This window comes from Platalea leucorodia, assembly GCF_965183815.1.
Source record: "Platalea leucorodia genome assembly, chromosome: 2".
In the NCBI taxonomy this organism is placed as follows: domain Eukaryota; kingdom Metazoa; phylum Chordata; class Aves; order Pelecaniformes; family Threskiornithidae; genus Platalea; species Platalea leucorodia.
In genome coordinates, this window is record NC_138824.1 from 28,578,448 (window position 1) to 28,600,017 (window position 21,570).

A 21,570-nucleotide genomic window follows, 5' to 3' on the forward strand; every position below is an offset into this window, starting at 1 on the left:
ACAGCTCATCTATTGAATGCAATTTAATCAACAAATGGGGTTGTCCTTGGCAGGGTATCTTCAGTTGAAGAATGACTCCTCTTTGTAGAGATCGAGTTATACAAACACTTTCATTTGATTGAAAAAAATTAGCCCAATTAAATACATAAATGTTTAAGTAAACTCTTTGGACGTAGTTCACTTAATAAAAAACAAATAAATATCCAATTTTAAAGAGAGCAGCAAACTGCTGGGCATTTCACAATGTCAGCTCAGGTTTTCTAGAAAAGAATACCCGCATTCACTTATACGTCAATTAAAGGCATGGTTATTTTTCCTGCAGCCTTTTTAAATATTGCTTTGGAATGTACACAGAAATGTGTGTGTTTGGCGGGGGCGGAGAGAGGGGGTCCCCTCTTCACAATATGGGCTATCTCAGCACTATTTGGAGTGCCTATTAGTCTAATGCCTTTTCAGAGTGCCTGAAGACATGAAGAAGCACTTCTTATCTAGCACACCCACTAAGGATTAGGCTTTTTTATAGGTTCTTAGCATTGCTATTTTTTATTCTATCTAGTTACTAGCATGTTACGGGGGTGGGGGTTTGTCTCACTTTGGTAAAGCAAAGATTTTCATTTAATTGCTAATTCTGGCGTATTTCTAGTTAACATTACATTTTGCTGTGCACAATTCAGCTGCTTTTCAAGTGAGGTCTTGCAGTGCCTCCTCTGTATCTGCCTCTTGTCTTTCTCATCCTCCTATAATGTAGATTACAGCTCCTGGATTATCTTTTCTACCTCCAACCTCAACCATTTTTTTCACCTTATCTTTTGCAAGTCCAGAATGAATCTCTCTCACCGCTGAATCTCCACCTTTGCTGGCTCTGTGCTCAAACCTGGTGTGCTTTGACTCTCCTTCCTAACCGCACGCACACATTCCCTGTGGCCCAAGCTGAAACAGTTGCTCTGCTATGCTCGAAGAGGAGGCTGAACGCTGTCGGCTGATCAGCATCCCTTTGAACAGCCTCTCCTCTGAGAGCCACCACATGTGCTGAATTAGGCCCTCAGCGTCATCCTCACTAGCACCCACAGCTGCTGGAGGGGCAGGACCAGCACTCCCACCACCACCACTTCTCCCATCAGCAAACCAGTGCAGGGCTCACCGCAGCTCAGCTTTTCTGAGGGCAGATTTTGAATGCAGCATGTATACATGTGGTTCTTGAGGCAACTCATTTCACAGACTCAGAAATAGAAAGCATATCATTGCGGCTTAATCAAATTAAATATTCAAATGAAAGCAATAATTACTTAAATTTGTCTTGAGACTTAGTGAGATTAAGTCTTTGAAACATCATTTTTGGCCTGTAGGCTGTAATGAGTAAGCCAGTCTCTAATGATTCAGAAAAGACTAGAGGGTTTGGGTTATCACCAGCCAAGAGGTATTTATGAAAGGCGATGAGCAGTGTGGTTATTAAACACAGCCCTCGGACAGTACCTCTTCTTTACAGATGACTTTGCTAACACAGCATCAACCAGACACTGACATTAAGTAAAAAAAAAAAAAAAAAAATCCTAGCCAAGCATTTAAATTCACTGCCAATGTATGTGGAAAAGAGATGTTTAGTGGCAGAGCTGCCTGGTGCAAATCACTACAGCAAATTTCAGCTGTCGTTATAATCTGTTAATTAATGTGTTAGCATAGGATTGCAGCAGATTGGCGAGACCAGCACTCCCATCAAGCCTAGGCATGCCCTGCATGCTCCAGGTCCAGAAAATATAGTAAGAGTACATGCCTTCACAGTTAATGGAATATATCTCATGGTCCTTATGTGTACCTGGAAGGAAAACTGGCAGCTGAAATCTTTCACATGGGTTTCTTCACTGACTTTAATGGCAGAGTGATTCAATTTATGCAAATATCTGACTCATGAGTCACGACTGAGATGGCGAAGGTGGTCTCAGAGACTCCGCTCTGATTGTGGGCATGACTGTCTTTAAGGTCACAGTTTGTAACTGCCTAAGTGCTGTCTTCAAGGAGTTCAGACTGGCATGACACCCACCTTTTTGTGGGTTTGCAGAGAAATAACATGGAAAGGTAACACTTTTCTGCACTCTGGGGAGAGCAATGACTGAAGCCTGGGAACGAGCAGGCTGTCAGGGACACAAGCAGGAATCGCAGAGCAGAGCTGCTCACATGCTTGGTGTGAAAGAGCAGGCATCAGTGTGCACCAGCGAGGGTATCAATAGCCCAGAAGGATATTAGAGTTCAGAATAACAAGGTAAAGCTTCTAGAGCATATTACACATCCCTCGGGCAACACCATTAGCGGCTGCTGATAACAACATCAATGGCAGTGGTAGACATGGGTGCTGATATTGGTAATACAAATTTCTGGTCCCATGCCAGATCAAATGAACTCCAAAACACCACAGGAATGGTGTAAGGGAGGGTGACCTGGAGCATCTCTCCCAAAGCAATATTTTTTTACCTTTCTACCTCAATTCATTTGCCTATCTTCACAGGAAACATGTCTGAGATGGAAACAAAACTCCTTACTCCTGAAGCCTGACAGAAATATCAGTGTAAAATTAAAAGATAATGCAGCAGGTTTGTGTTTAACCCTAGGAGACCATTTTCATTCACTGTTCTTTGCACTGGGATGACTGCCAGGCTACCACAAGCCCTGCACACGCAGCTATGGAAAGGGTTGCTAACACTGACCATAACGTTTAGCTCGCAGGGGCTGGAAATGGGGAGCTGTGCGTGCCTGTGCTTGAGAGTGGAAGCTCCCAAGCCTGTGGAGGGTCAGGGTGCTCAGTCTTTCCTACTCCTTCAGGAGGATTGCAGACCCTCCTCTTTCTCAAGTGACACAAGATCAAAGAGCACTTATAGAGTAGGGTATCAGCAGCTGCATTGATCCTTTTAGCTAAACAAGGACCTGGATATGCATGCAAACATCAGATCCTGATTATCCACATTGCTTAATCCTTAGGTCCCTGCTGGGCCCTTGCTTTCCATCAGCCCGATGAGCTCTCTAGAGGTGGCTCACCCTATACTGTGTGGCTGTGAGCCTGGCTTGCCTACATCCCTGGCTCTCGTTCAGCGCTCAGTGCAGACATCACCGTTAAGACCAGTGGCTTGTTTGGGAAAAGGCTCACATACGGAGCAAGTGTTATTTACCAGCTTCCCAAGGATGTGAGTAACCAAAACCATACTCTTTAGGCTTACATTAGAAGGCCATAAACATACCAGACTTCAAAGACAGCTAATCGCACTCACTGGGAATTACCCTCACCTGTGCTGTGATGTGATGCCTCTGTCTACCCTGTCAAGATCTCCAGGAGTGTTAGCTCCCGTATTGCAAGACTATTAAATCTGATGTCTTACATACATACATACATACATACATACATACATTCCTTCATTTTCTTTTATAATGTTCTTCTGGAAAATATTTCCATCAAATCTATCTGAAATCCCCTGCCTTAGCACCATACCAGAATGACGCAATATGAATACCCTACCACACACAGCTGGGTTGCTTCTCCCAAGCCCGTGCTCACGTCCTCGTTTGCTTTTATGGACAACACACAGAAGAGTCTAATGTGACTGAGACGCTCTGATGATGACTCACCCAGTTCAAACTGGTTGGAAAGGTTACCACAGGTTTGTCTGACTTCTTCACTGTCCCAGCCAAGAGGATAGAGGGCACAACCAGAGCCGATCAGCAAACCTATGGAGAGAAAAGAAAACAGAAGTTTATACAAGCAATTGCCATTAGCTTAAACACAGGCTGACACTTGGGAATTACAGTGTCAAACTGCCATTTGGGTATCTCAGAAAAAAAAAAAGAAATCTCTTCTCCTAAAACCAGTAGAAAATCATTTGGGCTTCTAATTATGCATTCTGCTACGCTGTTTTACAGCTGGAGGCAGCCTTGGCAGTTCAGCACCAGAAGCCATCCTCAGCTTCTGGAGCTTCTACCTGAGAGCTTTTGGACTCCCCTTCTACTCTGCATAACTGCTACATATACTGTTTGGAAAACTCAACATGGGGTTAAATAGAAGCTGTGTTAATCACAGCATTTACAAGCCGATTGCTTCTGATTAATTAAAACAACAATGGACTATCAAAGTTCTAGCAGGGAAAGTAAACTGACAGTTGTGCTAATCCGTTGTCATTTTCCTTTGTTTTTCACCCTTCCAAAAGCCAGGAAAGAATGGTTTCATGTCACCTGATCAATTCATACCACAGGTACACAAAGTTTTCTCAAATCATTTCAGCTAAAACAACTGAGCTCTTGAGCCATTTACTTATTAGCATGCTTGGCTTAACATTCACAACATGCTTTGTTTTCTCCAGCCCTCATGCTGCCCCAAACAGATGTGTTTTGGCTAAGTCTTTCCCTTCACAAGGTCTTGCTGGGAATCACCCAATGGGCCATGATTATTTTGCAGAAGTGGCATTTTTATCATATTGCATTCTCAGCTGTCACTGCAGCAGCTGCCAAAAAGCGGGTGTAGCTGGCAAAGCTTCTTACACGGACAGCCTAGAGAGAACATTTCAATGTACGCTACAGCATTTAAATGTTACCTCCTTTGTGTCAGATCGTATTTGCAAGACTGGAAACGAATCACTATGTAGATAACAGGCTGGGTGCGCCTGACACTTCGCAGGCTGTAAAGGCAAGCAAGTCCTCAAGAAGTTTGCAGCATGGGTTTGCAGTGGTGCCTTTTACCTGCTACGTAGAGCACAGGACTGGGGCAAGGTTTCAAGCCCTACAGTTCTCACTGGCTGACTTTGGGCAAGGCCCTTGACCTCTTACCACCTCACTTTTCCTCTCTTGACAATAAGGACAATGTGCTCCCTGGCAAAGCACCTCTGCTGTCACGCTCCTAGTGCAGCAAGCCCTGGGTGGCGACAGAGACACTGTGGCGGTCACAGCAGACTAACAGGAGTCCTGAGAGCAATTCTGACGCAGGGCCTGGAGCTAGCTGTGCATTTCTACTGTCTCCATCCTCAAGATACCTAGGCTTCTTACATTTCTGATGGTCCTGTAAGACACAGAAATCACGTTATTATGTTCTTGACTTGCTCAAAGACACATCTGAACAAGGCACTTAAGTCCAGAAGTGGTATCCCATCTTCCTCTTAGCATCTTAGCAAAGTAGCTCAGCAACTCCTTTGCTGCTCCTCCAAGCACACCTGCCCCTGTTTAGGGTCCAATATTAGCTCCTTATATCTTCCTCCACTAAGTTCCAATTTCTCCTTGCTACTCAAGTCTACTTCTTCCTTTCCTTGTTGAGCAGTCACTGCCTGCTCCTCTCTCCATATCTACATCACATAATGGAAAAGAAATCCCCGAGGCAGCCCCTCTCAAATGGTGTGTTCACCCAACAGCTGTAAAGGGAGAAAAGCAATTAAGGACACATGAATGCTAGGTATTTTCAGAACTTTGCCTGACCTGGATATGGTTGCTTCTAATGTCCTCGCTAATGGCTTTCACAGTATCAGCTGATTCTTTTCCCCAGGGCTGCAGAGCCGATGGCAGCTGGTAGAATCCATGTAAATGAGAGTCGCTTCTAATTAAATTCTCAGAAAGGATGTTTCTCAGACAAGAGAACTTAGGCCAAAACTGGGTCTACATTTCTTAAAGACAGCTTAAGACTCTTTGAAAAAAAGACGGATTCTCACTTGAATTGTTAAAGCAAGAAGGGCACTGTGAGGCGCTGACAGCACGGCTGATGTGCTAGGAGTGGGCAGGCCCCAATGGGACAAGGAGGAACATCGCCACTGATGATGACAATGGCTGGGGAAGGGAGGAAGAGCACCCAGGTGCCAGAGAGAGCCTCACACACTGGTGGACTGTGGCAGCTCTGGCCAGTCCTGCTGTGGTTCTGACCGCTTCCCACGCTAGTCGTGATGCCCATGACCTGCCTGGTGCCAGCCCAGGCAGACCACAGCTCAGAAGCTGCTCTGGCCAAAAATGAACTACCCTGGCTGGTCTGGTTTCAATCAACTTGTGTCCTTGAACAGGCTCTCTGGGAGACCTCGCAAATGCTCAAAGGGCTCCATTGCGAGGGGCAGGGAGATGCGTGCAGGGGGTAGGAGAGAAAGCAGGCTTGCAGCCGCCTGCATTGGACCAGCTGAAACAGCAGCCAGCCCTTCCTCACAAACAGGTCCTGGGAAAGCCTCCTGCCCAGTTCTTCCAGGAGAACACAACAGCAGCACTGCAGGCAAGTGAAAGGACTATTAGCATAACAATGCTGCCCCTCCAAACCCAGAACAAGCTCTTACTCAGCACTTGCCAATTACTCTCCTCAGGTGGCAAGAGTGTCTAGCGCCCATTTCATTCACAGAGGGCTGTTTGTTTTCAGCTCCCTTTAGGTTTTGTTGCAGTAACAGGTTGTTGTTTGGGTTTTTTCCCACGAATATTGCTCACAGTACTTTCCACTGCCACCCTCCAAACACAGCTCCTCCTCTTCCAAACACCGTGTACCTGTTCACTCTTCCTGCCTCCAATGCTACACTGGATACAGTGGCCACAAGCCTTGGCAACTTATTTGCTTCCTTAGCCAGACCTGTTCATCCCCCTGTCACACCCTCTTTCCCATTTCTGTACATCCATCTCCGTAAGTCCAAAGCCCAGTTTCAGTTCAAATAAATTCTGGGGGTCAGGCTATGTCACATACTCTGGGTTTTTGAAATACATCACACAAATGTGCCTTGACCTGGATTAAGCCTCAACTCTAACTTTGCTCTAAATTGCAATTATTATTGATGAATAAGAATAATTACTATTAAAAATAATCCTGGATTTCCTTGTTTCTTTCACAAAACCACAAAACTCATATATGTTCTACAGAGTAAACACCTTGAAACATAAGGCTTGCTTAGGCAGAGACATAATGTCTAGTCCTGCTCTCTGATCAACTCGTGTAAATCTAGAGAAATTAAATTGGGGGACAGGTGAGAACATCCCGGGAGAGTGGAATCGGGACCTTCCTTACACAAAAATCCTGGTGATACAGTCAGAAAACCATTAGCAACCTGTAATATATATATTATTTATATATTATATAATATATATATTATATACTGTAATGTATAGCAACATGTAATGTTAATGTAATGTTAAATTGCTTCAAAGGAGCAACTGCCTCACTCATAGATGGATGCTTGCCCTTAAAGCCAGTCCACGCTAATAACCAGCTCACAGCACCCACCGCTGAGCCTTACCAGTGCCTCCCAGAAACGAACAAACCCAATAAGGGCAAACTAGTGTGCTGTGTCAGAAAACCTCCCCACCCCAGCGACAGCTGGCTCTCCAGTTGGGTATGGACTTCAGCAGTGCTGAATTTCATTTATGGAGCACCAGCCATCAAGCACTGCAGCTTCTTTTCTGCTCGCAGCCTGCGCTGACTGCGATGATGAGATCAAATGGGAAACTGCCGCCTAACGCTGCTGCCACCGCATGTTCCCAAAGCACGAGCAGAAGCATGTTTACGTGCGAAGGACAAGGTATAAAGCCACGGGCAAGCTCACACGCTTCATTTAGCGAACACAAAACCTGCCAGAGACCAAAGGTGCTGCCAGGAGCACGGGGCTACATTCCTGTCTAGCAAAAAGGCTTATGCTTATAAATACCAATTTCGTCACAGGTGCCAACTGGCCACAAGTCTTAAAGCTGTTCTTTTGACATCTCCTTTGATACCACTGTTTTTCAGCTGGTTTTGATTCACCTTCACACATTTCCCTGTAGTGGCGCATATGTGCCTGTTGTGGATTTAAGTCTATTGACAAAGCAGTTGTGTTCCCCAGTACTTCTTGCAGGCAAGGTGCGGGCCAAATTCAGGGATTTACCTTCAGTGTGAGACTTCCACAAAGACTTAGAGCCTGCTAGTCAGTAAGAAAAAATTTCACAGGTTATGCTTTATGCCCTGAGGTATGTATATAAGTATGAGTGTGTGTGTAATGTCCCACTGCTTTCAGCAGGATTCTGCATGACTTCAACAGGGCTGATACTGCCTCGGTCTGCATGGGCAGTGAAGTTGGGAACTGGCATTTCAGCTCCCTTATTTTATGCACTAAAAGTGTGGAGTGTGCCTCAAAGCCCATGGTGCCAACAGGACTTGGACAAAAGCCCCTCAGCCCCTTCTTTCCCTTCTTTCCGTTCTAGCAACTGAATGCGTGGATCAGACCCTGCAATAGCAAAAACACTGCATACTATTACCGCTAATAATTCATACATGCTTACAGCCAATTTGTTTAATCACAGAGAATGTAGATCCTGCTGAACAGCTGCAACCTCCATTTAAAGATCTAAGTTAAATCCAAGGGCTGCAAACCCAACGGAAATCCTTAAGCTAATTTTGCAGCTTCAGTAGAGAGCAGTTACTGGTTTAGCTCAAGAGTCACATCCTGGCCTGCCCTATAGTTATTGTATTTAGCCAGCTATGCTACCCACACCCATCTTTACAGCTGCTTTAAATGCTTAGGATGCCTATAACATTTCTTAAGAAAGTAAAAAAAAAAAAAACACCAAACCACTGTGCTGTAATTAACATCATCTGTCATCTTCCATTATCCACTACAGCCATTAAAAGAAATAGAAAGGGGAAGGAAATGTGCAGGTCCATAAACGGCAGCTTCACAAAAGGTGCCGCAGCTCGGAGGTGCGAGGGAGCCAGTCAGTGGGATGGGGCCAGCCGGCAGCGGAGGCGCTGGTGGCACTTGGCTGCTGTTTTGGATGAGGTGCCATGCACCAGTGGAGGTGTTGGCACTGTCAGAGACCAGCTTTTCTGCAGCAGTTCTGCATTCGGGAATGAAACGGGCTCCTTGCCCTGATCCGTGAAACACTGCTATTGCAAGTGCTGCGGCTGGCTCAATGTGCTAGCGAGGCACGTGGGAGAGAGCCGCGGGGCTGACAGTGCAGCCAGCTTTGTCAATGCAATGCTGGAATTGAGTGCTTGGCTTCAATATTTAACAGGGTCCTATTTAGCCACTAGGCTCTTTGCGTAGTCCATGCAGAGAGCTGGATACCTTCAAAAAGTGAGCTAAAACCAGCCTATATGCTAAGTGAGGAGCTGCCCAGGCCTACAAGTTGCAAAACTACAAACCAGGAGGTCAGAGGGTGGCTGCCTCAATAGTAAACTACTCGGAGTAATCCTTGTCCATCCCAGACTGCCTTCCCTGTCACTCTTGCTGTGGGTATAATGCGTGATCATATTTTAGTAACACTTAGCACTTGAAAAATGATCTTGTCTGTCTGGAGTGGAGCTTGTGATTGAAAATAATTGCATATAGCAGGTTCTGCATATGGTGGATGCTGCTGAGCAGGGGGGCGGCAGGGAAAGGGCGGTAATTACATTAGTGGCTTGGCACAGATCTAGGTTTCATCTTCAAAGTGATAAAGACATGATTTGTGGCATGCAGCAATCAGCTTACTCCAAGAGGTAAAATATTAACTGCTATCAATATCTCCAAGAATAGCTTGTATATAGGCAAGTCTCAAACAATAAATACAGAAGAATTAATAAACCAAGAGACATTAACCAGATTTTGCCATGGGCAAAATGACTGCACTCAGAAAGACCAAGATCAATTGGCAAAAGTCAATGCACAAAAACAGAAGCTTGCAAATCCCTGTAGTGGGTGGTGCTCAGACTGCTGCTGTGGCTCTAATGGGAGCCTCCACCCAAGGATCTGCTGTGCTTTAAGTCACCCGTGGAGACATCACACCATAAATTAATTGTCTGTAACTGTCCTCACAGTTCATAGCTAGCAAGTCCTGTTTTACAGACTCAGCTCTTCCTCTCACTTGCTGAGGTCACAGCATGCCCCTGATTGCTATATGGCTCATTCTTGTTTTGTTGTCAGCCCATTTGATCATTGCATCCTCAAAAGCTTGTTAAATAAAGCCAAACCTTCCCCAGTGTCCTTCCTTCTCCCTGGCATAGGGTAAACCTCAGCACATGATTCAGATAAATCCGATAGGGAAAACCACCAGTTTGATCAATAAAGAGAGGTAGTGATGGCAGTCAGTGAGGCACTTAGCTTTGGATTCAGCCTCAGAGTCTTGCTCCTAGAAAATGCATTTTCAAATGGGAACTAAACCAATGGTGGCTTTCCTTGATGATGAGCTTTTTAAGAGCCTTCTACATGGGCACTGGAAATTGTATTCCTTTTTCGTATATCCTCAGCTCCAGTCGCAGTTACACCCTACGAATGCAGTGAAAGGGACTGCCCGGGCACCATAAAGGGCCTCCTTGGCCAGCAGTTAGAGGGGTCTGCACCGCTGTAGCGGAGGGGGCTGGGAAGCCTCTCAAGCAGGAAGGCTCCCAGTGTCATTGTGAAAACCCAATCTGTATTTCCACCTAGAAAAATAAAAGGAATGGGTCAGGCCTGACATATCTACTGCAGAGAGAAAATACACCCAGAACTGAATGCTGCCTTTTGTATGATCACTTTTTAGTGAGAAAAACCTTCAAAATACCTTCCTCCTTTCTTTCTCCCCATCTTCTACTTTTATCCTTTCATTTTCGGACCTGACCAAAAAGAAACCTTGCCATTTTTTTTGCTAGGCATTTCTAATGACTACTGCTCATCTGACAGATATTCAGGCCATCTGGAGAAGCTGACAGACAATAATTTGGAAGTCATCCCTTTCAAGACCATTTTAATGATGATTCTTCCTTTCACATTTTTTCTCTATTAGCCCATCTGAATCTTCAAGGATGATAGAAAGTTTTCACATTCCCATCTGTCACTTGAAGGTACAGTAATCTCTACAAGCAAAACAAAACCAATTTTTAGATGCAGTACAGACTTTGACTCTCCAGCTCTTGTGATTTAAAAACTCTCCTCGCTATAATGGTTTTAAAGCATTTACCTGCTATAAAAGTTAGCCTGCAGCATGAAAGTAAAATTCAGCTGGCACATGGAGATTGTCTGCTGCTTTGAGACGTACCTTAGCCAACAAACAATCGGGTTAAAGAAGAATTGGTTAAAAACTGTGATGTGAAATACTTCAGCAGACACAGCTTCTGAAGTCCCTGTTCAAGAAACTCTCCAGGAGCTGCAACTAAGCAGCAACTGCAGAGTGACAGAAGTGGGTCAGAGCAGGTTCAAACTCCAGAGCCTGGGCAAAGCAGCAGGACCTGCCGGAGCAAAGAGGGGAGCGGGGGGAGCAGCGCCGTGCCAGCTGCAGGCAGCCTGGCTCCCGCGCCCACGGGAGTCCAGCCTCAATTCAGTTAGTGAGGGATGATATCTTTACACTGGCAGCTCCCAGCTCTTCACCCAGAAGCTTCCCCTCTTTCAGATCACACTCCTACTGCTTCTCTTAACATCACTGCTCTGTCCTTTGGTTTCTATGTTGTTCTTCCATTAGAGAAATGTTATCACATCGGTCCCCTCCATTCCTGTTAGCACTTGTCCCCAGGGAAACCTGGGCATGCACCTGACCTGGGCTTTTATTAGTCTTGAACATGAGATCAACACTTCGGGCAACAGTTCTCTGTTGAGTTAGTAGTCACTGAGCATGGGGCATTTGACTGGTTCCTTATTGAGCCTGAACTGAAAGTGCATTGTTTGAGAGAGAGTACAATTCCCTACAATGTGAATGAATGCAATAAGGGAGCATCATGTCTGAGTGTCCAGGCAGGGGTCTCCAAGGGCACACAGATAGAGATGCCATTTATGCTGCACCAGATTTCCTCCCACTCCTCCTCACGAGGGTCACAGGATGGGAGAGAGCAAGTCAGTTCAGGGCTTCACTCAAGGTGAAGGTGTTTCTGCCTCAGACTTTGCTATAGGAGGACGTTAGAGGGACTCCAGACACAAAACAAAATGAAACATAAGAACAACAAGAAAAAACAGAGAGAATAAAATGCTACAACCTTCAGCTTTGCAGATCCTGCCTCCAGTAACACTGCTTCATCTTGAGCGTGATGTAAATAGTACTCATGGGTTTTCAGGCAAGGGCAAAACTCACCACCCTTTCCCTTCTGGTTCTGATCGCCAGGTTTTAATTCAATGCATTTGGCTTCACTTAGCTCCCTTCCTTCTGACTGTCAAGCCCCATCCCTCAAATGAGACGTTTTCTGTTATTTTGGATTACGCCACATCATGAGCACTCGCTGCCTGGCAGCTGCTCGGCTCCAAACCTCAACAAACAGCCACAGCGAAGAGCTGCCACCTGCCTGCTGCCGCTTCCCAGAGCTCTTGGAAAGCAGGGCCGGTGGCAGGGGAAGCCTAAAAAAGGCATTACAAATGCCTACCAGCATCCAGCACGGCAAAGTGCTGTGTCATGGGAGGGTCACAGCCCTCGCTTTCTCCCTGACTGTGGGCACGGGGCAGTGGAGGGTGCAGATGGGAGTTTTCCAGCAGATGAAGCATGACTTCACTTTGATTTTCATTTGATCAAAGGCAGTGTGCTCATTACTACGGAGGTGCTTCGGGCTCAGAGGGGGAAATCTCCCCACCCAGAGATGCTACATTGCTACCCAAAAGCTAATGGCTTTGTCTGCTCTATTTGGCCCTGGGTGTTTTTAAGGCAATACTGAAGGCTTTGGAAAATGGGGATGGGGGCTGGGAGAAATGCAAAAGAAACAGTGAAGTAGGAAGAGTGGAAAAATCAAACACAGAACTGCTACTAAATGGAAGTGAATTATTAAAAGCCATTTGGTAAAAGGACAAGTGACAGGGCCGTAGCAGCTGCTGCTGTGGAAAGGAAAGATCCAGTACCAATTTCAAAGCCCTGCAAAATAGGTGCTGGTGTGAGGGGTTCCAGGAGGGTGCAGCTCCCAACAGTTCCCACCACCAAATATCACCCCTAGAAGTACTTCTTTTAGCTAGATTTTATAAAGCAGCAGTAAACAGCCTCCACAGTCTGCACAGGTTGGCACTAGATATTAAGAAATCCAAGAGTTTAATCCTATTTTATGTATGTGGTAGGAGGAGTAATATGATCTTTGAGAACTAGTTGAATTACAGTGTGTAGCTGGATATTTCATTGAAAACTCCTTTATTACCATTTATTATACAGCCCCATTCACATGCAGAGGGATTTAGAGAGATCTGAGGAAACAGGTACCTGCCCATGCAATTTATATCTTATTGGTTACGGTTAAGTAGGGCTAAGGCTGGCCACAGAGTCACAGTGGAGAGTATCTGGAGGATGCATCAGCTGTTTAGGGGATGAATATTCACTGAAGCAGAGACTCCAGGTTGACTCCCTGACTGCCAGATCACACAGTCCCTCTTACGTTTTCATTCTCTCAGCCAATGATGATACAAGTATTTGGTACCGAGTAGAACATCCTTCTGATAGAAGCTCCACGGATTCCAGGGGATGAGAGACCAAGGATCAAAGCAGGAAAAAAAAAAGGAAAAAAAAAGGGGGGGGGGGGGCTTTCACCATGGCTATTTTTCCCAACTATGTGTGCTGGGTGCAGACAATTGGATATGAAAGATTCCAGCATCACCAGGTTTTCTCCTTTGGGCTTCATGGAATACATACTGCTTATGTGCCCATGGGTGCAGTAAACAAAGGATTATCAGGATTGTGAATCCTCCAGTGTTTAGACACAAGGCACAGCACTAAGCAGTCTGGATAAGCCCAGACTTGGCTGCTTTTGTTTGTCAAAGGGGATACTTGGAGGTATGAAAGTGATTATTGTGATCATGATTCAGGGTTGAACCTGCTTTAAGCAGAAGGCTGGACATCCCTTCCAACATGAAAGACTTTAAGAATGTGTTCTTACATCATTCAGGCACCTCAGCTTCAGCCAGCTGGGGCTCAAATTACATGTGTACACATAGGACTACTTGCATTTCAGCTGGGTAGCCCACCTGGAGATGAGCTCCTGCTCCAGGAGAGCGTGGATCTTCCTTTCTAGGTGCCTCAGATGGCACAGGGCATATCAAACCCATGGAGATGCCTCTGCAGCGGCAATTTAACTGAGACCCTTGCCAGTAAAATCAATGGATTCTAGAAACTATTCTTCTCATCCTAAAGAATACATACACTTAAGTCTATGACCAGGACACATTTAAGTCCACCTAACTCCACCTAAGACAGCAAAGACATTCACATGGGACTGGCAGACATGACACAGAGCCAACAGGGAAAGCCAGACACTCCTGGACTAGCAGCTAGAGGTGGGATAGCCAAGGGCATCTCGAATGGCACTAGACACTTCTGGGTTATCGACTAAATTGTGCTCCACTGGCAGTATCAACTCAGAGTAGGATTTGGCTGCCCAAACACAGGCACCTTCTGTCAGCTTAAGCACTGTTCAGTATCTCACTTGGCCTCCAGCTGCCTCTGCAGAGCAGTGTGTTTCCCCTAAGTCCTCTGTCATACCTGCCAGCCCACGCAGAGGTCTCACAGACTCTAAGGTATTTCTAACAGTGCAAAGCATCTAGATTTAGGCTAATGAGTTTCACCCTAGATATCTATTGATCTTAATGTGAGCTTGGAAATCTACCTCAAGGGAAAATATCTGTATTCTAAACACCTTCAAAAAGTGTATAAATCCATAATTGAATCCTGCCCAAAGTTACCTACACGTTATTTTGTCCCCTATCTTTTATCCTTCTGCCATCATTCTGCCCTTAAGCTGCAAATGCCTCAATTCCTGTCATGAATTCTGCCTTCCTTTATGGGAAATGACCTGAAGGTTAGGGAAGAAGAGAAGATTAAAGGAAAAATTGTCTTGCTCTTGAGTGTAAACCTGTATGCTCTACCTTAAAAGGAAGTGATTTCTATGGAAACAAGTTGCTGCTTCAAAATGGCCTTGATCTGCCTCAATTGCTACCACAGAGCTAGACCAACTCCGGACTAGCTTTGGTGAGTCTCTGCATCATTTCTCCCAGAGTTTGTCACACAACAAAATGATTGACACCTCTTGTTCTGAAAAGGATGTGACATGGTCCAGTTAAAGACAGAGTGAATCTGCAGAGTGGAACTGAAATGCTTGAAGAACTCCAGAAAACACTCTGGAGTTTGACTGTCAGCTCATTTTTGTTTGGCAAGCCATGATCACTGCTTGTACATTATAAGCTTTATGGGGGGAAAAAAAAAAAAAGCCTGAGCGTTATCACATGCCATCAGACTTCTTTATGTGACAACCCATCTGTGTACTCACCCCATCGTTTTGTGGCTCAGAATCAAATGTTTGACAGTTCAAAGAGTCTAAAGCAGCATATGGCATATGACATAGTGTATTTAAATAGAAATCACTCCATTAGAAACACAAGGGTGCCTACTGTGATTAATAAAAGGTAGTTTAATAACTAACTTCCCAAAATACATAGTTGTCGATGTAGTCATAGTAGATAAGGCATATTCCTTTTCGTTAATATGAATTTCAATAGCAACTGGAGGCTGGACAAAATTAGCCAGAGCCTTTGCAGAAGCTCCAGGCTCAAAGGATTTCCCAGTACATGAAATGACGTCATGAAGGACCATGAGAAGAGAATGAAGGAAATATATCCCATGTCAGTGATGATGCCTAAGCAGACAAACAGATAAATGGACAGGCATTGTCATATCTTTTCAATACCAACTGGCCAGACTAAGGTTGTTATAAGCATTAAGGAAAAGTCTACAGCAGCCCGACTCCTGAGCACCACTCCAGTGATTTCTACTCTAGGTTCTCCCAGCCTTTGGAAACATTCAGACACAGATGAAATACCAAAGAATTGCTTTTCTATGTCTATTAGTTCACTGATCTGTGAAAAACAATAGTTTGTAGATGCTGGATAAAGCAACAAAGCTGCCCAGCCAATTCCTTTACTTCGGTGGCATAGCCCCAAACTGACAGTGGAACTGGAACTGATGCAAAGCTTACATCCAGTGGGGAAATACTGCATACCAGGCCTTTGCCTTTTTTTTTTTTTTCAGTTTGTTTTATTTTATTTCAGTTGAGCTGTCCAATGGAAGATCAACCACTGCACATCTCAGTAAAACTTCAGCCATACTCAAGACTTCAAAGTAGCATTTTCAGTAGGGTCTGCAGACCCTCTGGCAAACCAAGGAGTACTTCCAAGCAAGTTCATACGTGCTATTAGGCAATCTATACCTGGAAAAAAGATTGAATGGGTCCACATTGCTACTGGAGAGTCTGTAAGACTCCTCAAATCAAACAAGTTTGGAAACCACTTCTCTAGGTAGGAAATATAGTAAGATAAACTGCTATAATGCCATAAAAGTCAGTGGCAGTCACCAAATACAGCTGAGAATCACTTTTCCCTTTATACTACCTTCACTGGTGCTTCACAGGTTTAAGCCTCCCTCTACTCTGCAAAAATGTACACACCAGCTTAGTTGATACACAGGCCTGCAGCCATCAAACGCATCTCTCTCCGTACAGTGTAGAGCTCTGTGATGGATAAATCATACACAGCTAAGTGTTGTGAAATACATAGGAACTGCTGAAGGAGAGGTCAGTTTAACTTGTTGTTTGCTGCTGTAGCTGCAGCACTTTTTAGCAACTTTTTAAATACCCTCCGCATCCACAAGGCTACTTGCAGAGCATGCAGCTAAGCACATGAATTAATCTGTGCATGAACAAAAGTATACTCGGTGCAGTTTGCCTTTGTGCTGAATTACAGTGTAAAATCAAAAGAAATGGAGTCAAATCTAAGCAATAATAGACTCCATGTGAAATTGACCATTCGTACGGCTTCCCCAATTAAACTAAAACCAACTATTACCCCATTGTCAGCTACTTTGTTTTCAATAAGAGAGATGATAAGGTTCAGAACGGCTCCGGTGAGAACTGTGTGACACTCAAAATATTGTTTCCATACTCTCAGACTGTCTGTGTTTTGTTTTGCATGATTTTTAGATGCTCTAAAGGTTGCTTCATGTGACATGCCCAAGACAAGGATATTTTTCATTTTTAAAAACAAAGGAAAAATATGGACTTTTCTGTGCTTTCTATCCGAAGGCATTCAAACTGAATAACTGACCGAATTTTCAGAGGAAAAGATACTCTATCAAGTCAATTTCCCTCAAATAGGTCCCATTTTTCAGCTTGCCACAAAATGTGATAAATCATAATTTTAGATAGGAGCTACAGTTTGTTACAAATATATTGCACATCTGCAGCTCAGAAAAATTTGGCGCTGCTGCTTATCCTCTCCAGAGAGAATCCGTATGGAAAATCTTACCAACATCTCAAACATACTTAACTCTTTCTGGTAACGAAGACCAGTGCATGAGAGGGAAGAACTGCGTAGGAGGGTATGCTTCTCCCATGATGAGCTCATGAGCCCACCTTTGATCTCATTTTGAAATCCTCTTCTCCCCACCCACCTGTGAGTTATCCCAAGGCAATAGAGTAATGCCTTAGCACTGTCCACCTCTTTATGTTGAGAGTCTTTTTCTTCACATCTTCCTCCTGTATCATTTACTAAATTCTTTTAGGCAGAGAGTATACTTAAAACATAAAAACAGTCGTGGAAACTTGGGTTGGAAGGGACATCAAGAAGTTATCTAATCCATCCTTCAGCCTCAAAGTCAGGATAAGCTCTACTTGTACCTTCCAAGAGAAATATTTGTTTCATCTGTTCTTAAAAAGCCACTCACAATGGAGATCCCACCACCTTCTAAGACAATCTGTTCTTGTGGCTCTGTGCCTACAACAGAAGCTTTTCATGTTGTCTAACCTGTATCTTCCTTGTGGTAATTTAAGTTCACTCCTTAAACCATGGACTTTGCTAAACCCTGACCAGGGCTCTGAGAATGCAGTTTATTTTCTTCCTCCTTTGCAGCACCTTTCTCTCCAATGGATTAAGCAGTCCCAATTTATTCAGTTTTTCCTGCTAGAATTGGCCGTTCCATATTGCCTTCTCTATCCAGAGGATTTATCCAGCTGCTGGCTTTGACAATCTGTTGGAATTTTTCCTTTAAAAAACAAAAAGCAATGCCAGAATACTATCAGAGCAGCTGAATAATGAATCAAACTCGTTGCTTTCAACTGAGAGAAACAAAAAGGGGAGTTAAATCAAGTTAAATGAAGACCTTGAAGGTGATGGCCACACTAACTATCAAAACCCTAAAATGAACTGCGTGACTCTTGGAGCTCATTACTGTTCTCTCTTCCTAAAAACTTTTCAGAAATAATGCTTTATGAGCAGCGGAAGACTCTTCAAGTACATCTTTGCTATAAAGGCTGTCCTTGATAAAAGCCTATCAGTGCCTTGATGCCATCCCTAGCACTTAATATTTCTGCTCCAATTTACAAGATCATTGGCTTAATGGATTAATACTTGGTGACTGGAGCATGCAATTGCTAGATACAAGAATGCATTCTTTTTCAGACCTAAGAGTAGTGAGTGCTAAGGAGCAATAGTAGCATTGTCTGGACCTCCTACAAGGACTGAGAGAGAATGTAGGAGAAAAATGGAAACAAACAGAAAATGAACAAGGTATGAGATGAACATTAGATGGCTGCAGAAGCAACTAACGATGGCACTTAGACTATTTATAAAGTCTTCAAGGAGGAAGAGGAGAAGTCCCTTATTTTCAGCTCTCCTCGTACACTAACCATTATTTGCATTCTTCATTCAGAACCAGCTGACTCCTGTGACACATCCAGCTCCTCACTGGCCACTTGTGCTGCTGATCCTTGCCTGAATCCCCTCAACTTATACTTCAGATATGAAATGAGTGGCCTATGTTTGCTGTGATGCAAATAAAACCACCTGCAAGTGTTCCTAAGCCGAAACTGTTTGAGAGAGTTATGCATTCAGCAAATAGCCTAAGACTGGAGCTGGGGTGAGGTTTCTGGTGTGCAGGCTGACCCGAGCTACTTACGGAGGCTGCAGTCCCTCCACTGCTCTTGGTCCCTGCAGTTCGCTCCTGCTTTCTATAGTTTTTACACAACTCCGTCCATACAAAATGCTGTTTTACTAATGTATGCCAAAACATGAGTTCACTTTATGGCTTGGACAGGGGCTGGTGCAACTATGGCCCCATAAGGGCTATGGGATATATTTTTAGACTTATGAAAGTATTACATTTAACGTACAAAAGCACATGCGACCTTGCAGGCCCATTCTTGTAACCTTACCCATTCAAGTAGTTCTAATGGGGGACAACTGGCCCCTGTGAAATCAATATCAGTTTTGCCACTGATTTCAGTGAAGCCAGAGCTTTAGCCACAGTCTTTAGCTTGCTATTTCTACAGGTAATTTCCACTGCTGGAAATAGTTCAAAACCAAGTATATTGTACCATGAGAGAAACTCTGTCCTTCCTTGGCTTTCTATTTAAAACTAGAATAATAGCCAGTAACTGCTTTAAGGGAAGGGATATTCTCTACCTCCTGATCTGACAAGACTTTTCCTTGTCTAACTTATGTACTCCAGGGGCACCTCCATTGTAGAACGAATTATATCCAGAAGGATCAGAAGAGCCCTATAACTAAGTCAGAAACATGGAGATCCCTTTCGTCTTGGCTTTTCTGAAATGTAAATGTTCATTTTAAAATGATACCATGACAGCTTCCAGGACCAGCTGTTCATCCTTTTTTTTCTTTGTATTTTACTGCCACTGAATCCTTGTTCCAAATTATCAGAACAATAATTAGATTCAGGAAGGGGGGGGGGGGGGGGGGGGGAGGCATTCATATCCTCCTGAGAAGAAGAGATAAAAGTTTCATTTCTGAAAGCTGATGTGCCAACGGTGGATAGTGGGGAATTGGGATTCCTTCTTAACTGCATGGGAGAGTTCAGTAAAGTTTATTAATAAAACAATTTAGATAAACTCCATTTATGCATTATTTGTACAAGTATCTTGGCAACTGCTTATTTAGCATCTTGAACACATCAGGAATTTTAAAGAGGAGGACTAAAATCTTGCCTCAAACTGTAAAAGCTTTGACAGAAGTGGGTCTGGGAAGTAATGAGGGTTTTTTTCTTTTTCTGCTTCTCCTTCTTTTCCTCCTTCTTCCAACTAAAAACAATTTTCTAATATCCTTGGCATAACCACTATAATGAAGCATAATTTATTTGATCCTTACACAGCCCCCTTAGGATTACTTCTTGCAGATAGCCAATTATAAACTCTTACATACTTTATAGCCCTCATTATGTGTGACAGAGGCACACTAATAAATAATGCAAAACCTCTTTTATACCCAGTCTACCTTGTGAGAATACAGGGGTCTGGTATGGAGGGAAAAAGCACATTGTAATGCATTCTTATTTCCAAATGGACTGAAAAACTTTCTAGCTTCAGCTTGCTTCCTTGGGACACTTTCTTTTTTTCCCAGACTGGACTCCCGTGGCTTGATTCATTACTAGATAAAAATCAAGTTCAAATAGAAGTGGACCATGACACACAAACTGTCACTGCCCTGTCATTTCCTCATGACATCCTGTCAGCTGCAGACAAGAAAGGAGGTCTGGAAGCAGAATAGCCAGGTTGAATACAAATGAATTGATATTCAGTTGTAGGCTTCTCACGGTAATGAAGCAGAAAGGGCCAAGGCCCAAAGAGCACATTTCACCCTGCCTGTTCTGCCTTTCTGGTGCAACTTCCAGACACTGCTAGTGCTCAGGTCAAGGCTCTGGAGGAAAGCAAAGCAGCTCTGCCTGTCCCTCAGCTGGTAGGATTCAAAGAGCAGAGCGAGCAACTCAGGAAAGACGTGGGGTTGAATACACACATATAATGTCCTGGTGGACTGCTTTATTTTTGTCTTTAATTGACATGATGCTGCTTTTTGAAGCAAAAAAGCTGCAACTATAATGACTTAGAAATGTTACCAAGATCACTACAGAGACCTGGGGAGTCATGAAGGCTGCAGCCAACTTCTGTCCCCCCCAGGGAATTCTGTGCAACCATTATGTTACTCATATTGTCCCTTGAAGCCTTCTTTTCCCTACATGAAGCACAGGGGATAATAGTTCCAAAAGGCACAGGGATTTCTTGCCTCTGTGTGATGCTTGGAGACTTTGAGGGACAGAGGGTTGGAAGAGGGAAGGTGTTCACACAAGGTTTGAACTATTGCAATCCAGAACAAAAGTAAAACAAACAATTGGATGAATCATGTAATTTTATTAACGGACTTAGGCTGGACTCAAACTCATCCAACTTTCTTTCCTTCTATCATTCTATTTAACAGGGAAGGGGAACACTTAAAAAAAATCAAACCAACAAGCAAATAAACAAGCCCAGCTTTTCCAAGGGCAGAGCCCACCACAGGCTTTGCTCCAGGAGCAGTGGGCACAGCTACTTTCACAGCCTGTGATATGGTCAGCGGAAGCCTGAATGTCCAGCTCTTGGCACCAAAACTAAGCATTATTCACTAAATGACACATCTCTCCAGCTAGTGCCTAGACGGCCACAGCTTATTACACAGTCTGAGATTCCAGCAGACATTTGGGTCTACAGCGTCTTCCAATATCCCCATGTGGCTTAACACAGATGTGAAACAAGTGCATAAAAAGGCGGCAGAAAGAAGGGTGGCTGTATAACACAAATACCTTAGATATGGTTAAGTTAAAGCCCTGCCACTGAGTCCTGCTAGATTATGAATTAAATCAGCAGCCCTTCATAGCAGGCTGTGGGGATGGCAATGA

General features: G+C 44.0%; 1 protein-coding gene across 1 annotated transcript in view; it reads right to left on the minus strand.

Moving 5' to 3' along the window:
• The window catches only part of LHFPL6 (LHFPL tetraspan subfamily member 6), a 141,285-nt gene that overhangs the window by 10,316 nt on the left and 109,399 nt on the right, over positions 1-21,570 (minus strand). The window contains exon 2 of the mRNA XM_082337847.1: positions 3,613-3,711. Coding sequence (XP_082193973.1) covers positions 3,613-3,711 — 99 coding nt within the window. The remainder of the gene's footprint in view (positions 1-3,612; positions 3,712-21,570) is intronic.